General features: G+C 41.3%; 1 protein-coding gene across 10 annotated transcripts in view; it reads left to right on the top strand.

Moving 5' to 3' along the window:
• The first annotated feature begins 373 nt into the window (after positions 1-373).
• Positions 374-19,707, top strand: part of ehbp1l1a (EH domain binding protein 1-like 1a) — a 46,608-nt gene continuing 27,274 nt past the window's right edge. For 2 of the 10 annotated variants that reach the window (XM_026161264.2, XM_026161243.2), the window contains exons 1-9: positions 374-666; positions 8,339-8,396; positions 8,705-8,800; positions 8,879-8,932; positions 10,016-10,194; positions 10,508-10,653; positions 14,002-14,070; positions 14,970-15,215; positions 15,743-15,805. In XM_026161264.2, the coding sequence (XP_026017049.2) occupies positions 563-666; positions 8,339-8,396; positions 8,705-8,800; positions 8,879-8,932; positions 10,016-10,194; positions 10,508-10,653; positions 14,002-14,070; positions 14,970-15,215; positions 15,743-15,805 (1,015 nt within the window). In that variant the 5' untranslated portion in view covers positions 374-562. The remainder of the gene's footprint in view (positions 667-8,338; positions 8,397-8,704; positions 8,801-8,878; positions 8,933-10,015; positions 10,195-10,507; positions 10,654-14,001; positions 14,071-14,969; positions 15,216-15,742; positions 15,806-19,707) is intronic. The other 8 variants (XM_080298297.1, XM_026161285.2, XM_080298298.1 and 5 more) reach the window with 5 other exon arrangements.

Below are 19,707 nucleotides of genomic sequence, written 5' to 3'. Positions count from 1 at the left end.
CCTTCAGTGAGAATCTACAGCGTAAACATTCATGAAAATAAAGAAAAAACATTAAATAAAAAGGTGTGTCCAAACTTTTACTGGCAGTGTGATTAGCAGTGAAACCACAGTGTAAACACTGGGTGGGGCTCTTCTGTGTGCTTTGGCTGCTCGCCCTGTGACGCTCTCCTTTGACTTCCTCTTATTTATTTATGTATTTGTGCCAAAATATAAGCATTCTAGTGGAAAATGTATCATTATTTTTGTTAAAACCTTTGTTTTAAATGCTCACGATGAGATTTAAACTGTAAACTTCCTCCTTTGTTGATGGGTGGAAGTTGGAAGAGACATCTGATTTTATTTTGAAAGTCCCAGTGACGATGGGTTCCGGTTTGTCCGCGTTAACTTCACGATATGTGACCGGAGTATTTGTTTTGTACCGTGTCTACGGATCGAGCACTGGTGAGGATCTGTCATCGAGGCAGGTGGAGTCTCCCATCCACTCCCCGGTGAAGGAACACGGAAGAGGGGACACGCCTGCCCTCCGTGTAATTTAACTTCAGCGTGTGTGACAGGGTCGAGCATGACTTCGGTTTGGAAACGGCTCCAGCGGGTAGGAAAGAAGGCGTCGAAATTCCAGTTTGCGGCTTCGTTTCAAGAGCTGATCATAGAATGTACAAATAAATGGTGAGTGATATAATTCTTATATTTGTCAGTATTTGATAACTGTGGATTTGTTGCGCACCCCGGCACTGCTCCGTGGTGTGCTCTCTGAGCGTTAAAGAGGCTGACAGAGAGAGTGATGCCAAACTCCGGTCAGGCGTGTGAACTTCTCATTTCGGCGAGTAAAGCCTGTGAAACTAAGTGTATCATCCACACTCAGTTTACACGAGCCGGCGTATTTATCACTGCGCATTAACGTCTTATTGACAGACTTAATACAATTACTCCGTGTAATTACAGGTCGTCGGCACAATACCTCAGGTTTTAATGTTCAGAAAAAATAATGCTAAATGCTTTGTTTTGCTGCAGAGAGAGCCCGCCCCATTACTTCCGTGTTTGTTTTCTTGATAAGAGAACTGTAATTGTTACCATGCGGCATCCTAATAACCATGGCAACGGGTCAAGCCAAAAAACTGTCGTGGCTGTGGGAGTGAGTGGTGGTGCAGTTTAGTGTCACTGCTGGTGTCACGTGTGCAGGTGGAAGGATGAAGCATCTACGCCGTCATCATTGGCTGAAAGTAGACTTCTGGACACTGAGGTCATGGGTAAAAACTTCCCCTCTTATAAGAAATCTGTGGCAGGCCCAGGTCTGCAATAACTGTTGGGAGGAGTTAAAAACACGAGGAAACCTTTTTATGAAGGCAAGCAGTTGTTCCGGTAAAGTAGCGCTTCAACCAGATTCAAACACTTGTGTTTTTGTGGCTCATAATGTGATTCTGGGTGAGTGCTGGGCCACCACCAGCTGACTTTACACTAACTGGTCACATTTTGTGAGGCTGGGCTGTATAAGAAATCAGCCACCACTTTAATCACACTCTGGAGCTCTGACATGTGGCACAGAAAGTGCACATTTAAGAGTTTTGTCTATTTATTACTTAACAAAATTTACATTTACAATAAAGACAGCTGGGGAATAGATTTCATTACAGTATCTTTTGGAAGGTGCTGTAACATAATTCCTCATTGCAGAGAGTACTGTGCTCCCTGAGCCTGGTTCTGCTGGAGGTTTCTTCCTGTTAAAAGGGAGTTTTTCCTTCCCATTGTTGTGCTTGCTCATAGGGGGTCATGTGATTGTTGGGTACTGTGGCCCCTCTGTGAAAGAAAGCCTCAAATCAGAAGTGGACTCCATGGTATAACTCTCAAACATGCACCTTGAGATGAAGTGGTATCTCACTAATTTAGAATACCTTCATTTTCCCAGGAAAGATAGTTTGTTGCTCTATTTAAAAGCCCTCAGTAAAGCTGTGACATCTCACTCCTCATCATTAATTGAAGAAAGTATTGAATTCACTAATTTCTTTACTAATAACATTTTAACAATTAGAGAAAAAATAACTGACCACAGATATATAATATGTTCAGCTACTTTCAATACTATTTATATTTATTTAGTCTTTATCTGACTGATCCTACTGCATTAACCTCAGCAATCATCATGTGTCTATTAAAACCAATTACTTCAAGACTGCTATAATATGTCCTACCATAAATTAGTGCTTCAATTTTAAAATATGATTAATCTGTCTCAATCATCACCTACGAACCACAGGCCTATGATGGCAGCGTTACTCAAACAGCCTCAGCCTCAGCTGTCTTAACTAATTGCAGGTCGATCTCCAATCATCCTTTAGCTCAAAACATCTCCAAAGAGTCAGTGTAAAAAAGCTTGTTTTATTTGTAGAGGGAAAAACCAACCCCAATCTCTGGTGCTGTGAGTCTTATCCAGTAAGCAGTGCTTAGATGGAGCTACTGGGTGTGGGGATTAGCCCAGTACTAACTGCCTGAAAAGCCCTGAATGCCTACCCTTCTTCCTGTGACAGAGCCAGTACAGGCCCAGCTGCCAGCAGCCCCGTTTGTTACTGCAGCTCCCCTCTAGATTGGTGCACTTGGTAACTAACTGGGTTAAATTTAGCGTCCTGGAAGACTGAGGAGGGCTGGATTAACCTGTAAGAGTCATTCATGGTGATGTAGATGAATACTTTACCAGTCCCTTTGTAAAGGCCCACAATTAAAACCATTTAACGAAGGATATTTTATTAAAGCAATATAATAGGAGCAAAACAAAAGCAGAACCAAATAATACTAATCAGAAAATATTAATCAAATCACCTCGGTTACATGTGTCTAATGAACCCATTGTAAGCTAATGCTGAGCTTGTTCGGATCCTTGTGAAGAAGGAGGTTGGAGAGATGGGCACACCCAGGCATGAGGAGGAGCTTCCAGCTGTGAACATCTTAGGTCCAATCCTCTGAACTGCTCTTCTTATCTATTCTGCACAAAGCTTTTATACCTGCTCCTCCTTTCTCCCCCTTTTTACGTCACATCGTCTAAGATAACGTCTGGTCTCACCTGTGGAATCACTGTCCACCCGTACCTCATCATCCTCTCCCTGTCTGTCTGAGTTGTCATCATACATGATTTAAAACTAACTTTAAAAGTTAAAATCACTTCATTACAGTTTCTTTTTTTCCATGTTATTCTTACCATAGAAAGTTTCATTGTATAGGAACATTCAGTCGCATATTTCTCCTTATGTTCCATTAGTTTATACAACCTCTCTGTCATGATCTTATTCTTACATGAACATCTTTTAGCATAATCCCTTTTAATCCAGTTACAGGAATACTTTCTTTTGCTGTTTTTCTTTAAAACTGAATACTCAATACATTTTCTTTTATTTAATCATACATTTATAAAGTCAGACATTCTCTCAGATTAGTGGCTCCTTGGTGTCACACCCACACACTGATTATATATATTGGCAATTAAGAATTAAGCAAAAACAAATATGAATTATGGCCGTTTGTCCTTAATTTTTTTTTTAAAGGCTTAAAACTCCCCGAAAAGCCTTCAGTTAATCCAAAATGCTGCAGCAAGAGTGCTGACAGGGACTAGAAAGAGAGAGCAGATTTCTTCTGTTTTGGCTTCCCTTCATTGGCTTCCTGTTAAATCCAGAATTCAAAATCCTGCTCCTCACATACAAGGTCTTAAATAATCAGGCCCCATCTTATCTTAATGACCTTGTAGTACCATATCACCCTATTAGAGCACTTCGCTCTTGCTCTGCAGGCCTACTTGTTGTTCCTAGAGTATTTAAAAGTAGAATGGGAGGCAGAGCCTTCAGTTTTCAGGCCCCTTTTCTGTGGAACCAGCTTCCAGTTTGGATTCGGGAGACAGACACTATCTCTACTTTCAAGATTAGGCTTAAAACTTTCCTTTTTGCTAAAGCATATAGTTAGGGCTGGACCAGGTGACCCTGGATCCTCCCTTAGTTACACTGCAATAGACGCAGGCTGCAAGGGCTGGCTTGCTTTTGTCCTGTCTCCCTCCTTTCACCTCCAGCGAGTCCTGGCTGTTAGCTGGTAGCTGTCCCTCCCTGAGCCTGATGCTGCTGAAGGGTTCTTCCTGTTAAAAGGGAGTTTGTTTCCTTCCCACTGTTACTATTTAGTGTCATCTGACTATTCTTATAGGGTGGAGGGTCTTTACCTTACAATATAACTGACCACTGTTGTTGTGATTGTGAAACATCAGCATGTAATGGTGCACAAATCTAAATAACAGAATTATTAAATGAGTCTACCAGTGAGAGACGGGGCCTTAAATGAACCCAAAAAGCCGACTGGCCCAGTCACTAAAAGTTTTGTTTTGGCAAGATAAGGACCTTTTTTTCTCTCATTATTCCACGACAGATTAATCAGATCAGATATTTGGACCTGATCCCAGATGTTGAACTTGAGTATGAGAATAAAGGAGTATAAAGGAGTACATGATTAGGATGATGATTGCCAAATTCTTTAAGAAAAACTACAATATTTTGCAAAGTGAAGAAAATTCTTTAGGAGGTAGATCTATAACTGACTCTACGAGCCAGAGACATCTTCATGGATGAACCATCAGTCCCCATTGGCCTCTTCCAGAAAACATCTAAAATCTTGGTATTTGCTCGGCATTTCTCTTCTCGTGAACAGATTGGATGATTAGTCTGGTTTTCAGTGTTCAGGACAAGCTTGAAACATGTTCCTCTTGGCCATTTCCAGTTTATGTATACAGAGGATATTGTGCTTAGCTTTAGAGCTGCTGTTTTAGGTTCGGCATGTAGGAGTTCCTTTAATTCCACTGGCGTTAGTCATTGTTCAGTCAACATGTGTTTTCAGTCTTCTGGCCCTGGCTTGTATTTTGGCCGGCCTTCCTTTCACACTGTTTGTGCTTTGTGGTAGTTTAGAGAGATTTGTCACATTTTGCATGCTCTGTACTGGGGTCAGTGGTGTCTGTTAAGGCAGTGTTACTGGAAATCTAATGACAGCACACTGTAAAAGGTAATTATCATGTAATCACGTCCTTTCTTTTTGGGCTCTGAAGGAATCTCTGAGGTCAGAGTGCCCGAGGTGGTTTTAAGCATCCCTTATTTTGTCCCATAGGATTTTCTTTTCTGGATTTCATCCCAAGACAATTAGATCAAAGCCGATATTCACCGGAACAATAAAACCACACACAAAAGTTTAACACTGAAATAAGTTAAATGTCAAAGCTAAAACGGTGACAAAGATTTTGACACCACGACTAAAACTAAACTTTTATTTCTTTCCCAGCAAAAAGTTTTTGAAACTTATGATCTATAATTGTACATTTCTTCTTCTTCTTCTTCTTCTTCTTCTTCTTCTTCTTCTTCTTCTTCTTCTTCTTCTTCTTCTTGTTATTTGAAACAAAAACTGAAGCAGCAAAGTGCATAAGAAACAAACTTTGTGTCACTGCTAAAATGTTTGGTCATGTCTGTAGGACAAAGATGCAGCCAGTTCATGTCAATAGTAACCAGTTTTATACCAGGAGTAATGCAGATTAGCAGCTCAGATCGAGGACACTCAGTGAAGGAGTGAGTAATGTAGTAAGCAGACGGTTTACATACGTCTGTATTTCTTTCTGAAAACATCGGGCCAATTCAGACCAGTGAAAGGGGGCTGAAGGAGAATCTGTGTATTTGTTGATGTCAGGGTCATGAATTGCTGTGTGAAGCAGGCAGGACAGGATCCCACTGCAGACTCACAGACAGGCCTTTATTTTAGAAGACACAGCTGTGAAATATAAAACTAAGTAAACTGGGACGACGCCTGAACTAATCAGGCAGGCAGAACACACAGCAGGGAAATGAAGGAGGTCGCGACAACGGACAGAGTGAAACGAAGGGCTGAAGTATACAAGGATAATGAGGGAACGAGAAACGGGGGGAAACACAGCTGGGGCCAATCAGACGCATGAGACGAGGCACCTTCAAAGTAAGACAGGAAGTGACATGTACAGTGAGAACCAGACAACGACAGTAGGACATTGAACATGCAGATATGCACGCAGACAACTAAAGGGCCAGATGTGACCCCGAGGTCGTCTACCACCCAGTCACACTGTCTAATTTGCAACAAGAGTTAACAACATGCTTCAGTTTGACCTCCGACTAAAATGATCTCAATAAATGTTTTTTATAGGCAGATTCATCATGTAAACACCCAAAACTGGACTGATTTGGCTTTGATGAAAACTATTTTGATCATAACTAATAGAAAAGATTCCCAGAACTACAAGTTGTCAAGTTGTCATAAAGCTTAACCAAATTGCTCTAAATCAAAAACAAATACAGTGAGTAAAGCAGAAAACTGTTGCACACTTGCCCAAATGATCAACTAACCAGCTGCTTTTGGTAAGAGACTGTGAGCGATGAGTGAGAATGAAAGCAACGGACAGAGAACAGACATGGACAACATGCTTCACAGAGCTTAGAGCAACACCTGCTGCACTATTTATAACAGACATGTTTCTGTGCTGACCTATAAATGTACAGGCCTGTGGTGGTGAGTAACTCAGTGGTTTGTAGAGACAAAAGCGCCTGAAAGAAAACATTCACAGGTACCAGGAATGATGTATAACGACCTCATTTTAAAATGCACAGTGTTACAGTGTAACCATATTAGAGGAGGCTTCACAGTTTGAGGAGCATACAGCCTAGCTGATCCATATTTAAAACATTCTTCTGATAGACTTGTACAATGATTGTGATGCCACAGAAATGTCATTTATGACAAGCTTAAATGATTCGCCCACACCCATGCATGTGTCTTACCCCAGGCTGTAGAAACAATGGGCTCAGCTTCAGCCTGAAAACTGAAAGGAACATGAAGGTGCCTTAAACCTGAAAACATCCTGTTTAAGTATACCAAACCTACCTGACCGTAACCCATAGATGTCTATGGGAAAGCTGCCCTGAACCTTGACCTTGTAAACTCTTTTCTGATGAGTTTACGGGCTTAGTCGCTCACTGAGGGTTGAGGGATGTAGCTCAGGTGGTCACTTACTAACTAGGTTGATGGTTGGATGGTGCTCCAGTCTGCATGCCAAATCCTCAGGAAAGATACTAACTCCATGTTACTCTTCGATGCATCCACTGAATGTTAGATTGGAAACAGCGTAGAAAAAAGTGCTTTTGCGAATGATCGAGTCTACAGGTTGTGTTAAAGTGCTGTATAAGAACCAGTCCACTCAAAGGAGACACTCTCTCCTGCACCATGCCTGTTTGTGATAATGCAACTATGCCTCAGTCCACTGAGCATCAGCCTGGTAGTTTTACAATGCCCATGTTATAGCTGCTCATCGCCGATGCTGTAGAATCGCCTTCTGAACAAATGTTCTTTCAACTTTGGGAACAGATGAAGTCTGGACTGTAGGGTGGATGATGAAGTTTCAACCAAAGTTTTGCAACAGAGTGACAGTTTGACAGGCGACGTGTGGACGTGTGGACGTGTGGTGTCGTGGACGATGCTTACGCACAGTGCTCAGCTGTGTTTTGGGACTGAAAGGGGGTTTTGTTGGTTGACTTTGATGGCTGGCACTGTGAAACACTGGAAAAACTCAGAAGGGCATTTCTGAACTGGAGAAGACAAATGCTGAGCAAGAGCGTAAGCATTCTCCACAACACCGCGCATCCACACGTCGCCCGTTAAACTGTCGCTCTGTTGCAAAACTTTGGTTGAAACGTCATCACCCATCCACCCTACAGTCTGGACTTCACCTGTTCCCAAAGTTGAAAGAACATTTGAAAGATTGTGCGGCGGCGCTGGTGAGCAGCTATGACACGGGCACGACCTGTTTATCTTTCTATCCCCATTTCGGTCGATGCGGGAGTCCTTACTTTTGGGATTGCGCTTGTATGTTTCAGTTTCTTGTCCATTTAGGTTCCCCTTTTGTCTTTGTCCTCTGTGTGTTTGGCATGTATGTGTGTGTGTGTCCTTGTGTGTTTTACACAAGGTCTGACCAAATCGTGGGTGCCATCATCATTGCCACACAGATTGCAATGAAACAGGCAAAACATGTCAGTGTTTCTGCTCACAACAGAGTCAGTGTCTATTGTAAAAAATAGATTTCACATACAGCCTGGGACTTGTTACCAACATGAAGCTGGAGAAGAAAATCTACAGCCTGGCTGAAGTGAAAGTCAAACTTTCATTCAGAAACTGGTTAACTTGTTTATCTGTGTGTAAGACAGTGTCTGTGTTGAAAAAGGATTTTAGTTGTTGCTGTAATATACTCATTGTATGCTGCCAGACACAGTAAAATACAGTAAAATACAATATACGCTCTGCTGTTATTCAGGCAACCGGACAAACTGAGAGTGGTGTGGATCAGAAGGAGCAGACGTCACAGCACAAAGGTAATAAAAGGAGAAACAAACGAGCGTCTTTACAAAGCACCGAAAGGAGCTAGTTGTGCCAGCGCTACTTAAGAACAAAATTTGACTTGTCATAATATAAAACCAGTGTTTCTACGTGAGCATCTGACAGATGGAGTAGTTTTTACACTGGGATTAGTCATTACTAAATATTTTGACCTAATACATGAAGGCTGCACATCCAATTTGCATAGCAATTAAAACGTACCACATTTTCCATTTTGGACTGATATAATCCTCTTTAGTGATTTGCAGCCTTTTCTTGATGCTTCCTGTTTCTGTTCTGTCAGCTGCACAGCTGGCAGCCAGGAATCCAGAACCCCTACAGAGGCTTGGTGGTTTGGCAGGTTCCAGAGAGTTTAGATATCACGGTCACACTCTTCAAGGTATGGAGCTGATTAATTATATGGATTATAGATGGGGAATATAATATGTCATTCAGCTAATTATTTATGCTCTGACAGGAACCAGCTGCAGAGGAGTTTGAAGACAAAGAATGGACTTTTGTTATTGAGAATGTAAGTCTGATCTGTTTGTGCTAGCTTTCATATTGTGGTATGATCATAAACACTTGGGGCCTGAAACTTGGCTACCTGGCTAATAGGACATAGAGGTGTTCTGTGGTAACGACACAGGACCAAAATGGAAGAACAACAAACTAAATTAGAAGATTTTCTCACCATATCCAGCCATACTGAGTAGCAATAGCAAGATGATTATGTGACTAACTAGTACCGAACTGATGGGACAAGAAAAGTACGAAGTAGAACCAGAACAGCTTAGGATCCAAAGCACATCGAATCCCTTATCAAAGATGGTGGGGCAGAGGGAGTTGGACATATCTCTGCCAGATGTCGTCTGGGATTCATTCCTTTGGTAAACTCCACGTTGCTCTGTGCTACTCCCTACTGCAATTCAAAGTACCACAGGGCCCACTTATCTAAATCCAAATTAGCTATAATCTATCCTATCTTAGACCCTCGCTGTAACAGGTGCAGGTCTGATGATGCCAAACTAACCCACGTTTTGGACTTACCCTGCCTTGGCAAATTTTTGTGAGGATGATCAGTATATTAATGGGGCAAAACGTCGGCTGCGGTCTTTTGGTTCCCTCCTGGCTAGGCGTGCCATGTTGTTGAGGTGGAAGGCTGCTGCCCCGCCCTCCCACGATCATTGGCTGATCTCATGTTGTGTCTCAGTCTTGAAAAGATCCACTGCTCCATCCAGAACCAAAAGGGCACATTTGATCAAATCTGGGGTCTTTTTCTGACAAACTTCTCTAACCTTAACCTAACCTTCAGGATGTTCCTGCTGACTAACTGACTTGCTTATTCCATCGAGGTCTGATGTGTGTCTGTGTTAATGGGAACGTGAAGCTCAGTGGTGTTGCAGCTAACTTCTGTGGGGTTTGTAAGGAAAGGGTTTGTTAGTATTGATCACTCAATAAAAATATTTTGAGTAAAAAGATGGCGGGGGCAATGTTATGTTATGCCATACTGTGGTTAGACCTTGAGTTGTGTTGTTGTTGAGTGGTGACTAATTATCTTTGGGATTAATGAATGTGTGTGCATTCAAACTTGAACTCTATTTTTTTAAATCAGGAGACAAAAGGATGTAAAAAAGTGCTGGCATCAGCTGATGTCAATATGAAGAAGTATGCAAGCGCCACACCAGCTCAGTACGATTTAACACTGACGCTCAAACCACTCTCTGTGAAAGTGGTGGAAGCCACACTGAAGCTCAACCTGTCGTGCATCTTTCTCAGGGAAGGCAAGGCCACGTAAGTCAAGAAGCATTTTTATTTATTATTTTTTATGACGTTCCAGGAGCAGTGAGGATTACTTTTCTCTGCAGATTTCCAACGTAATGTCCAAGTTGTTGAGGTTTTACTGGGTGGATTATGGCCGTATGTGGTCTATAAAATTTGTATCTGGACATTTGAGCACAGCACGCTCAGATCAGCAGTTTGTGTAACATCCAGTGTGACATCAGCAGCTTTGCATTGAATCTAAAACTTTCTGTTAGGTATGTGAAAATATTAGTGGAGCTGGATAAAGGTAGTGATGTCTGCTGATTTCTTTGTTTTATCACAGAGATGAGGACATGCAGAGTTTGGCCAGTCTTATGAGCATAAAACAGAATGATATTGGTAATCTGGATGACTTTAATGACAGCGACGATGAAGTCAGCGAAGAGAGAAGGTCAAACTTTGGAACAGGACAAGTTACTTATGTTACAGGTAAGATTTGTGAGGATACCTGTGCACTGATTCAACCAGGCTAAAAATGACAGAAGACAAAATACTCAACTTTTAGGTAAAAGCAAAGCCTGGAAGATAAACGATGTCTTGTGGTTTACCTGTGTCACACATTTAGTAGGTGCCTACAGATAGTAAATGTAATGATGAGGCCCAGATATGATGGCTAGATAACAGTTATATCATCTCCAAAAGTTCAGGTTCTGTGTTTGCTGCATATGGGACTGCATGGATATGTACTGGTCAGAGTGCTGGTACATGTTCACCAGCAGAAGTACCTAAAAGGCCTGACAGCATCAGAACTAGATGATGAGACAATGAAATAGGGTGGTCTGGTCTGATGAATCAGGATAAATACCTGAGGTAGTCTTAGATAGTTCTACAAGTGATTTTTGTTTGTGTAATATTTTCTGCTACAAGAGTCAATGCATGCCTGCGCTTTTTAGGTTTTAAAATTTGCAGCTAGAAATATTGGATTTAAAGTGCAAATATGTACCTAAAAAGACAATACCAGAATTAATACATACAGTGCCATGAACAAGTATTTGTCCCCTTCCTGATTTCTTCTGGGTGCTTTGCATGTTTGAGTGACGAAATGTTTCTCCCACTGAAAACGCGACGTCCAGATAACCAGAATGAACTTTTTGGGATTAGACAAAGATGACCTGAATAAATATAAAATTCAGCTTTTAAATGATGAATCATTTATTAAAAACTAAGGAGATCTACCTGCCCGGTGTGAACAAGTAGTTACTCCCATTTGAGGCTGGGCGATATGGCCTAAAATCCATATCGTGGTATAATTTGAAGCACGTGCGGTAACGATATATATCGCGATATATTCTTTTCTTCTGTATACCACATTTTCCGCACTATAATGCACACTTAAAATCCTTTAATTTTCTCAAAAATCAACAGTGCGCCTTATGTATGAATTCTGGTTGTGCTTACTGACCTCAAATCGATTTTATGTGGTACACGGCGCTCAAAAATCTGTCAAAAAATGTTTTAGTACGACTTTGGTAAGCTATGAAGCCGCACCGCTTGATGGATTGTCGGAGCATTACGGCCACCGTAGTCAGGAGCCTCGTGGAGTAATCTGGGTCCTAAACTCTGTCCGCTTCAGGTCCCAAAGTCAAACGAACACAGCCACATCACTGAGAGTTAAAAACTGTCTAAAATCTTTCATCTTTAATAAAATGATCAGCATTGCTGCTTTACCAGGTGTAACAATTAATTTTAACACCCAGGCATCCATAAAAACAGGATTAGTTACATTTAACAGAGTTAGAAGCTAGCAGGAAGTTAGCTCGCTAGCTTTCACCTAAACATGATATAGCATGTTCTGACTGAGAGATTTTTGACAAAATTCAAACGTACAGCTCTGCTATCACTTCCAACATGAATGAAGACAGAAAACTAAACAGCAGTGACGTTTGCAGGGTTACTGAAGTTGGGCTAGCTGGTATATAATGATGTGCTACGTGATCGCTAGCGACACAGCTATGCTACCATAACATAAACACAGCGAAGCTGGAGAATGAATGCTAACTTTTTTCCACTCGATAAAAGTTAACATGAGGGTTCCCGATGGTTAGAGACAAATAATAATAATGGATTGGATTTATATAGCGCTTTTCAAGGCACCCAAAGCGGTTTACAATGCCACTATTCATTCACTCTCACATTCACACACTGGTGGAGGCAAACTACGGTTGTAGCCACAGCTGCCCTGGGGCAGACTGACAGAAGCGAGGCTGCCATATTGCGCCATCGGCCCCTCTGGCCAACACCAGTAGGCGGTAGGGAAAAGTGTCTTGTCCAAGGACGCAACGACCAGGACAGAGAGCCCGGGGATCGAATCGGCGACCTTCCGGTTACAGATACGCGTCCCAACCCCCTGAGCCACGGTCGCCCCGCAGTGTCATGGCAGGATGCTGTAAGATATCGTGACACTCAGGCCTTATTACTGCCAGACCTAGGAATCAAGAAATCACTTGACTAGAACCTGCGTGACAAAGTGATGCTGACCAGAAAAAAATGGACTTCATGCCATGACTGAAAGAAACTGGAGAACAGCTGAGCAACGTAGTCATTGACTTCTATCAGTCTGGAAAGGGTTTCAAAGCCATTTCTAAGGGTTTGGGAATCTAGCCAACCAACAGAGGCGATCCTTCTTTGGAGTGGCCGGCCTATAACAACAACATTGATCTAAGTGCACCATCATGACTCATTCAGGTGGCCTTAACAGAATCCAGAACAGCATCTAAAAAACTGCAGGCCTCACCTGCCTCAGCCCATGAGAGAGTTCCAAGGCAAAAACCACTTCTGACCCCAAAGACCTCAACGACTCGTCTCACATTAGCCAAAAAACTACTTGAATGACCTCCAAGACTTTTAAGAAAATATTCTCTGACCTGATGAGACAAAAGATTAACTTTTTGGAAGGTTTGACTACTAAAACTCTAAATATAGTGTTATATTTAATAAAAAGAACATGATACCAACAGTCAGAAATGGAGGTGGTACTGGGATGGTCTGGAGCTGCTTTCAAGCTTCTGTACCAGCAGAGACTACTATGATTGATGGAACCATGAATCCAGAAAATCAAATAATCTCCAGTTCAGGGCAGGAAAGTCAAGCATACTCGAATAATGCAGCAGGACTATGATCTGAAAAACACACCAGCAAGTCCACCTCTGAATGACTAAAAAAACAATCTGCTAAAAGTCTGAACTCTGCAAGGAAGAGAGCCAGAATTCCTCCACAGCGATGTGAAAGACTTGTTGCCAGTTATTGCAAACACTTGATTGTAGTTCTTGCTGCCAAGGGTGGCACGAGCAGTTATTAGGTTTGGAGTCAGTTAATTCATGATTTAATAAAGGCAGCAATTACTTTTTAACAGAAGGCCAGGTAGGTTTGGATGGCTTTGTTCCAATAATGAAATCGTAACTTTATTGTGTTGCACTGTATTTTGTATTTATTCTCCTTATCTTTGTCTGATATTAAAATTTTCTTGATTTGTAACAACAAATATGAAAAAACTAAGAAATCTTGAAAAGGGCTCATATGTTTTTCATGGCACTTCCAAACAGATTTGTTCTGTTTCTGGTAGATATGGAATCAATGCCACATGAACGAAGCATTTTAGAAACTGTTTTTAGCTTAGACTCATGTTGGAGGGAGGAAATTATGCCCCTTCTCTCTATTCTGTTTCTCTTTGAACTTATATTCCTTAACTGTTGCTGCTTCCTTTTTGGTTTCCTATATAAAATGTGCTTTCCATTCTTTTAATCACTCTGCCTGCTGTTTTCTTTCTTCATACAAAAGCCTCTGCTTCCCCCACTGAAAGAGTTCATGATCTGGCCTGGAGGCCTGTAGTTGAATTAGGCCCCACAGGTAATTCTCACTTCTGTGAATTTATTATCATTTCTCTTCCTCCTTTCAGTTCCTCTCTTCCACTTTCCACACTCACATATGTTTTCTTAAAAATAACACAAAAACCCACTTTCATATATGCATCTGCGACTTTACTTTAACCCTCTAAACCAGGGTGTCAAACTCCAGGCCTCGAGGGCCGGTGTCCTGAAACCTTTTCATGTGTCACTGCTGCAACATCCCTCGAGGACTGGAGTTTGACACCCTGATCTAAAGCCTAACCTGTTGCCGTGCATTTTCCAATGTTTTTTTTTAAACATCTGTAACTCCTGAAACATTTGCTCAAATGAAAAAATTCCAAAGCTTCCTAAAAGCAGCGATTTGTGCTTTTCAGTTTTATTAGAGTAATTACGGTAATTCCAGGCATGGTGTTGCATTAAAGTTTGGTTGAAAGAAGAGAGAGTCAGTGTGATGGAGCTCTGCAGAAAACAGACATTTTAAAGGCATTTTGGTTCTTTTTATTGTGTTTTTTTAAAAATTTGTTTTGTTTTTGTTGTTTTCTGTGTTATTTGACAAGATCTGGATGTGGCGCCTTGCCTGGGAGGACCATACTGACCCTAATATCACTGAAAAGCACAGAGTTGGTGCTTTTATAAACCATTGCAATTTTTCGATTGTGCCCCTGGAACAAGAGTTACATTAATTTGACCTAAAGGTTTGGCCTAAAACTGATTTAATGGGTTAAAATCAGTGTCCAACCTGACCTTTTTATTTATTAGAGCCAGTTTGGGAGTTTGGGAGTACACATGTCATTATGTTTTTACATTTCTGCTTGTTTCCTGTTTCCTGCTGACCTTTATTTCATTTCTTTATTTTCCATCTTCTCCCTTATCCCTGTGCATGTCATATCTTTCACTCAGTGACCTCAGAGACTGATAGGAAAAGGTCTTCTGGCATTTCTTCCACCTTTTCAGCACCATCTTATCCTCTACGGTCACTGCCAGTCCCTGATCCATCTGTTCCATCTTTCTCATTGCAAACCCACGCACAACCACCGAGCACTACCCAGCAAGCTCGGCCCTCTCCCGATGCCTACTCGTTGCCAGCCTTTGCACACTCTCACCTTCCTGTACTCCCCAAAATCTTCCAGCACACTGTTGGATCAGGTACTCGTCAACAGATGTTACTAGTTTTGTGTGCTTCCCTTTCTTCTCTTTGACCCTGAGAGCCCATTTTTAAAGGGATTATCTGCATTTGATTTAATGCATCAATGCATCTGTTGCACCAGTTGCAGAGCTGAAGCACTTTCTGTTAAAGGAGTGTATGTTCATGGATTTACACCTATTCTTAGTAAAGTTAGGATAAAACTGCAGCTCACTGTTGATATTTCTTTCTCATTATATCCTATTATAATGCTAGAAGTCATTATTATAGCTAATGCTGCAACAACTGAGGTGAGGCTGTAGGTTACTCCTGCCATCAAACTCATCTCCACTGCCTGCACTCTCTCCTTCACCTCTCATGTGCATTTTCATAAATGCTGTGAATCCTGTCTTCTGGTTGTAGCGTAGTTAACAGTCTGCATATTTTCACTTGCTCTCGTTATTTGTCTTTTATCTTCACACTGCTCCCTTTCTCTTCTGATTCTGGCGCTTCCTGGACATGTTCTGCTGGCGTCTCGTGGACATTTCAGCTCCTCAAAGGCCCCAAAGCTTCCATTTTGGCTCCTCTTCAACTGAAGCCTTGAAGGCCCAAGGTTTCCTCTCTTTAATTTCTTCAAAATTCCCCTTTACCCTCTGATCCATCTTTCTATCTCCCTCAATCCTCAAATTCCTTGCAAACAGCTTTGTTTTGGAAAAAACAAAGCTGTTTGCAAGGAATCCCGTTCTGCTCTGTTCGTATTGACATTAGAGTAGATGCATCATGTAAACTGGTATTTATTTATTTAGGGTAATGCTGCACTTCAGGGTAAAACATCCATTTAAGCAAACATACCATAAAATGTATGAAGGAAATAAAATCTGATAGCAACAGGTAAACTAAAGGTGGGTCCACACAGGAAGTGATACTTTGCTTTGTTGCTTAGTTGGTGTTCAGCTGATGTTCCTGTCTTAGGTTGCCTGGGTAACCATTTCATGGATGTGCTGTCCTAGCCAGCCAATGCTATCCTGGCTATCTTGGCAGTTGCTTCTTGTCTTGGAATTGAGAAAGGTTTAACTCAGGACTGAGTTCCCGTGCCCTCTAGCTCCCCACGCCCATTATTAGACACTGTGAAGTAGCATAACGTAAGCAGCAAGGAAGGTGATAAGTAAACAGCATCAGCAGACTATTTAAGCTTCTTTTAAATATACTTTATTTCTGGCATCTCCATAAAACAATCAACCTGGTAGGAAAAAATCCCACTTGCTTTATACAGGATTTTATCCACACCTGAACCTCGTTAGTCTCTACCATCGAAACAAATAGGTCGGACCAAACAATACAATTCTAAACAAAGAACAGGAATAAGATTATGCATGAAATTGACAAACTCATTTAATTCAATTCAATTCAATTCAATTCAATTTTATTTATATAGCGCCAAATCACAACAAAAGTCGCCTCAAGGCGCTTCATAGATACAGAGAAAAACCCAACAATCATATGACCCCCTATGAGCAAGCACTTTGGCGACAGTGGGAAGGAAAAACTCCCTTTTAACAGGAAGAAACCTCCGGCAGAACCAGGCTCAGGGAGGGGCGGCCATCTGCTGCGACCGGTTGGGGTGAGAGAAGGAAGACAGGATAAAGACATGCTGTGGAAGAGAGACAGAGGTTAATAACAGATATGATTCAATGCAGAGAGGTCTATTAATACATAGTGAGTGAGAAAGGTGACTGGAAAGGAAAAACTCAATGCATCATGGGAATCCCCCGGCAGCCTACATCTATTGCAGCATAACTAAGGGAGGATTCAGGGTCACCTGGTCCAGCCCTAACTATATGCTTTAGAAAAAAGGAAAGTTTTAAGCCTAATCTTAAAAGTAGAGATAGTGTCTGTTTCCCGAATCCAAACTGGAAGCTGGTTCCACAGAAGAGGGGCCTGAAAACTGAAGGCTCTCCCTCCCATTCTACTTTTAAATACTCTAGGAACAACAAGTAGGCCTGCAGAGCGAGAGCGGAGCGCTCTAATAGGGTGATATGGTACTACAAGGTCATTAAGATAAGATGGGGCCTGATTATTTAAGACCTTGTATGTGAGGAGCAGGATTTTGAATTCAATTCTGGATTTAACAGGAAGCCAATGAAGGGAAGCCAAAACAGGAGAAATATGCTCTCTCTTTCTAGTCCCTGTCAGGACTCTTGCTGCAGCATTTTGGATCAGCTGAAGGCTTTTCAGTGAGTTTTTTGGACATCCTGATAATAATGAATTACAGTAGTCCAGCCTGGAAGTAATAAATGCATGAACTAGTTTTTCAGCGTCACTCTGAGACAGGATATTTCTAATTTTAGAGATGTTGCGCAAATGGAAGAAAGCAGTCTTACATATTTGTTTAATATGTGCGTTGAAGGACATATCCTGGTCAAAAATGACTCCAAGGTTCCTCACCGCGTTACTGGAGGCCAAGGTAATGCCATCCAGAGTAAGAATCTGATTAGATACCATATTTCTAAGATTTTCAGGGCCGAGTACAATAACCTCAGTTTTATCTGAATTAAGAAGCAGAAAGTTAGCGGCCATCCAGGTCTTTATGTCTTTAAGACATTCCTGCAGTTTAACTAATTGGTGTGTGTTATCTGGCTTCATGGACAGATAGAGCTGGGTGTCATCTGCATAGCAGTGAAAATGTATGCTATGTCTTCTAATGATACTGCCTAAGGGAAGCATGTATAATGTAAACAGAATTGGTCCTAGCACTGAACCCTGTGGAACTCCATAATTAACCTCAGTGTGTGAAGAGGACTCTCCATTTACATGCACGAATTGGAGTCTATTAGATAGATATGATACAAACCACTGCAGCGCAGTACTTGTAATACCTACAGCATGTTCTAATCGCTCTAATAGGATATTATGATCAACAGTATCGAACGCTGCACTGAGGTCTAGCAGGACAAGCACAGAGATGAGTCCACTGTCAGAGGCCATAAGAAGATCATTTGTAACCTTCACTAAAGCTGTTTCTGTGCTGTGCTGAGCTCTGAAACCTGACTGAAACTCTTCAAATAAACCATTCCTCTGCAGATGATCTGTTAGCTGTTTGACAACTACTCTTTCAAGGATTTTTGATATGAAAGGAAGGTTGGAGATTGGCCTATAATTAGCTAAGACTGCTGGGTCTAGAGATGGCTTTTTGAGTAAAGGTTTAACTACAGCCAGCTTGAAGGCCTGTGGTACATAGCCGATTATTAGAGATAGGTTGATCATATTTAAGATCGAAGAATTAATTAATGGCAGGACTTCTTTGAGCAGTTTTGTAGGAATGGGGTCTAAAAGACACGTTGATGGTTTGGAGGAAGTAATTATTGAAGTTAACTCAGAAAGATCAATTGGAGAAAAAGAGTCTAACTTAATATCAATGGTACTAAGAGTAGCTGTAGATAATATTACATCTGTGGGATGATTATTGGTAATTTTTTCTCTAATGATAAAAATTTTATTTGTGAAGAAGTTCATGAAGTCATTACTAGTTAACGTTAAAGGGATGGTTGGCTCAAAAGAGCTCTGACTTTTTGTCAGCCTGGCTACAGTGCTGAAGAGAAACCTGGGGTTGTTCTTATTTTCTTCAATCAGTGATGAATAGTAAGATGTTCTGGCTTTGCGGAGGGCTTTCTTATAAAGCAGCAAACTATTTCTCCAGGCTAAATGATGATCCTCTAGATTTGTGACACGCCATTTCCTCTCTAGATTACGAGTCATCTGCTTTAGGGTACGTGTTTCAGAATTATACCACGGAGTCAGGTACTTCTGATTTGAGGCCTTAGTTTTCACAGGAGCTACAGTATCCAGAGTCGTACGTAGTGAGGAGGTGAAATTATTAACAAGATAATCGACCTCTGTTGGGGTAGCGTTCAGATAGCTGCTTTGCTCTGTGTTGGTACAGGGCATTGGAGATGATAACAGTGGGTGGATTATATTCTTAAACTTAGTTACAGTGCTTTCAGAAAGACATCTACTTTGATAAAGTCTACTCTTCACCGCTGTGTAATCAATTATTGTAAAAGTAAATGTTATCAGGAAATGATCAGACAGGAGAGGGTTTTCAGGAAACACTGTTAAATGTTCAGGTTCGATGCCATATGTTAAAACAAGATCTAGAGTGTGATTAAAGTGGTGGGTGGGTTCTTTTACATTTTGAGAGAAACCAATTGAGTCTAATAACAGATTAAATGCCATGTTGAGGCTGTCATTTTTAGCATCTACATGGATGTTAAAATCACCCACAATAATTATTTTATCTGAGCTCAGAACTAAATCAGATAAAAACTCTGAGAAATCAGACAGAAACTCTGTGTAAGGCCCAGGTGGACGATAGATGATAACAAGTAAGACTGGTTTCTGAGTTTCACAGCTGGGGTGGACAATGTTAAGCATCAGGCTTTCAAATGAATTAAAAGTCTGTCTTGGTCTTTCATTAATTAATAGGCTGGTGTGAAAAATTGCTGCCACACCGCCCCC

The sequence above is a fragment of the Astatotilapia calliptera genome, chromosome 3, assembly GCF_964374335.1.
Source record: "Astatotilapia calliptera chromosome 3, fAstCal68.1, whole genome shotgun sequence".
NCBI classification, from domain to species: domain Eukaryota; kingdom Metazoa; phylum Chordata; class Actinopteri; order Cichliformes; family Cichlidae; genus Astatotilapia; species Astatotilapia calliptera.
The sequence above is the reverse complement of the archived record's forward strand: the minus strand, read 5'-3'. Positions and strand labels throughout refer to the sequence as shown.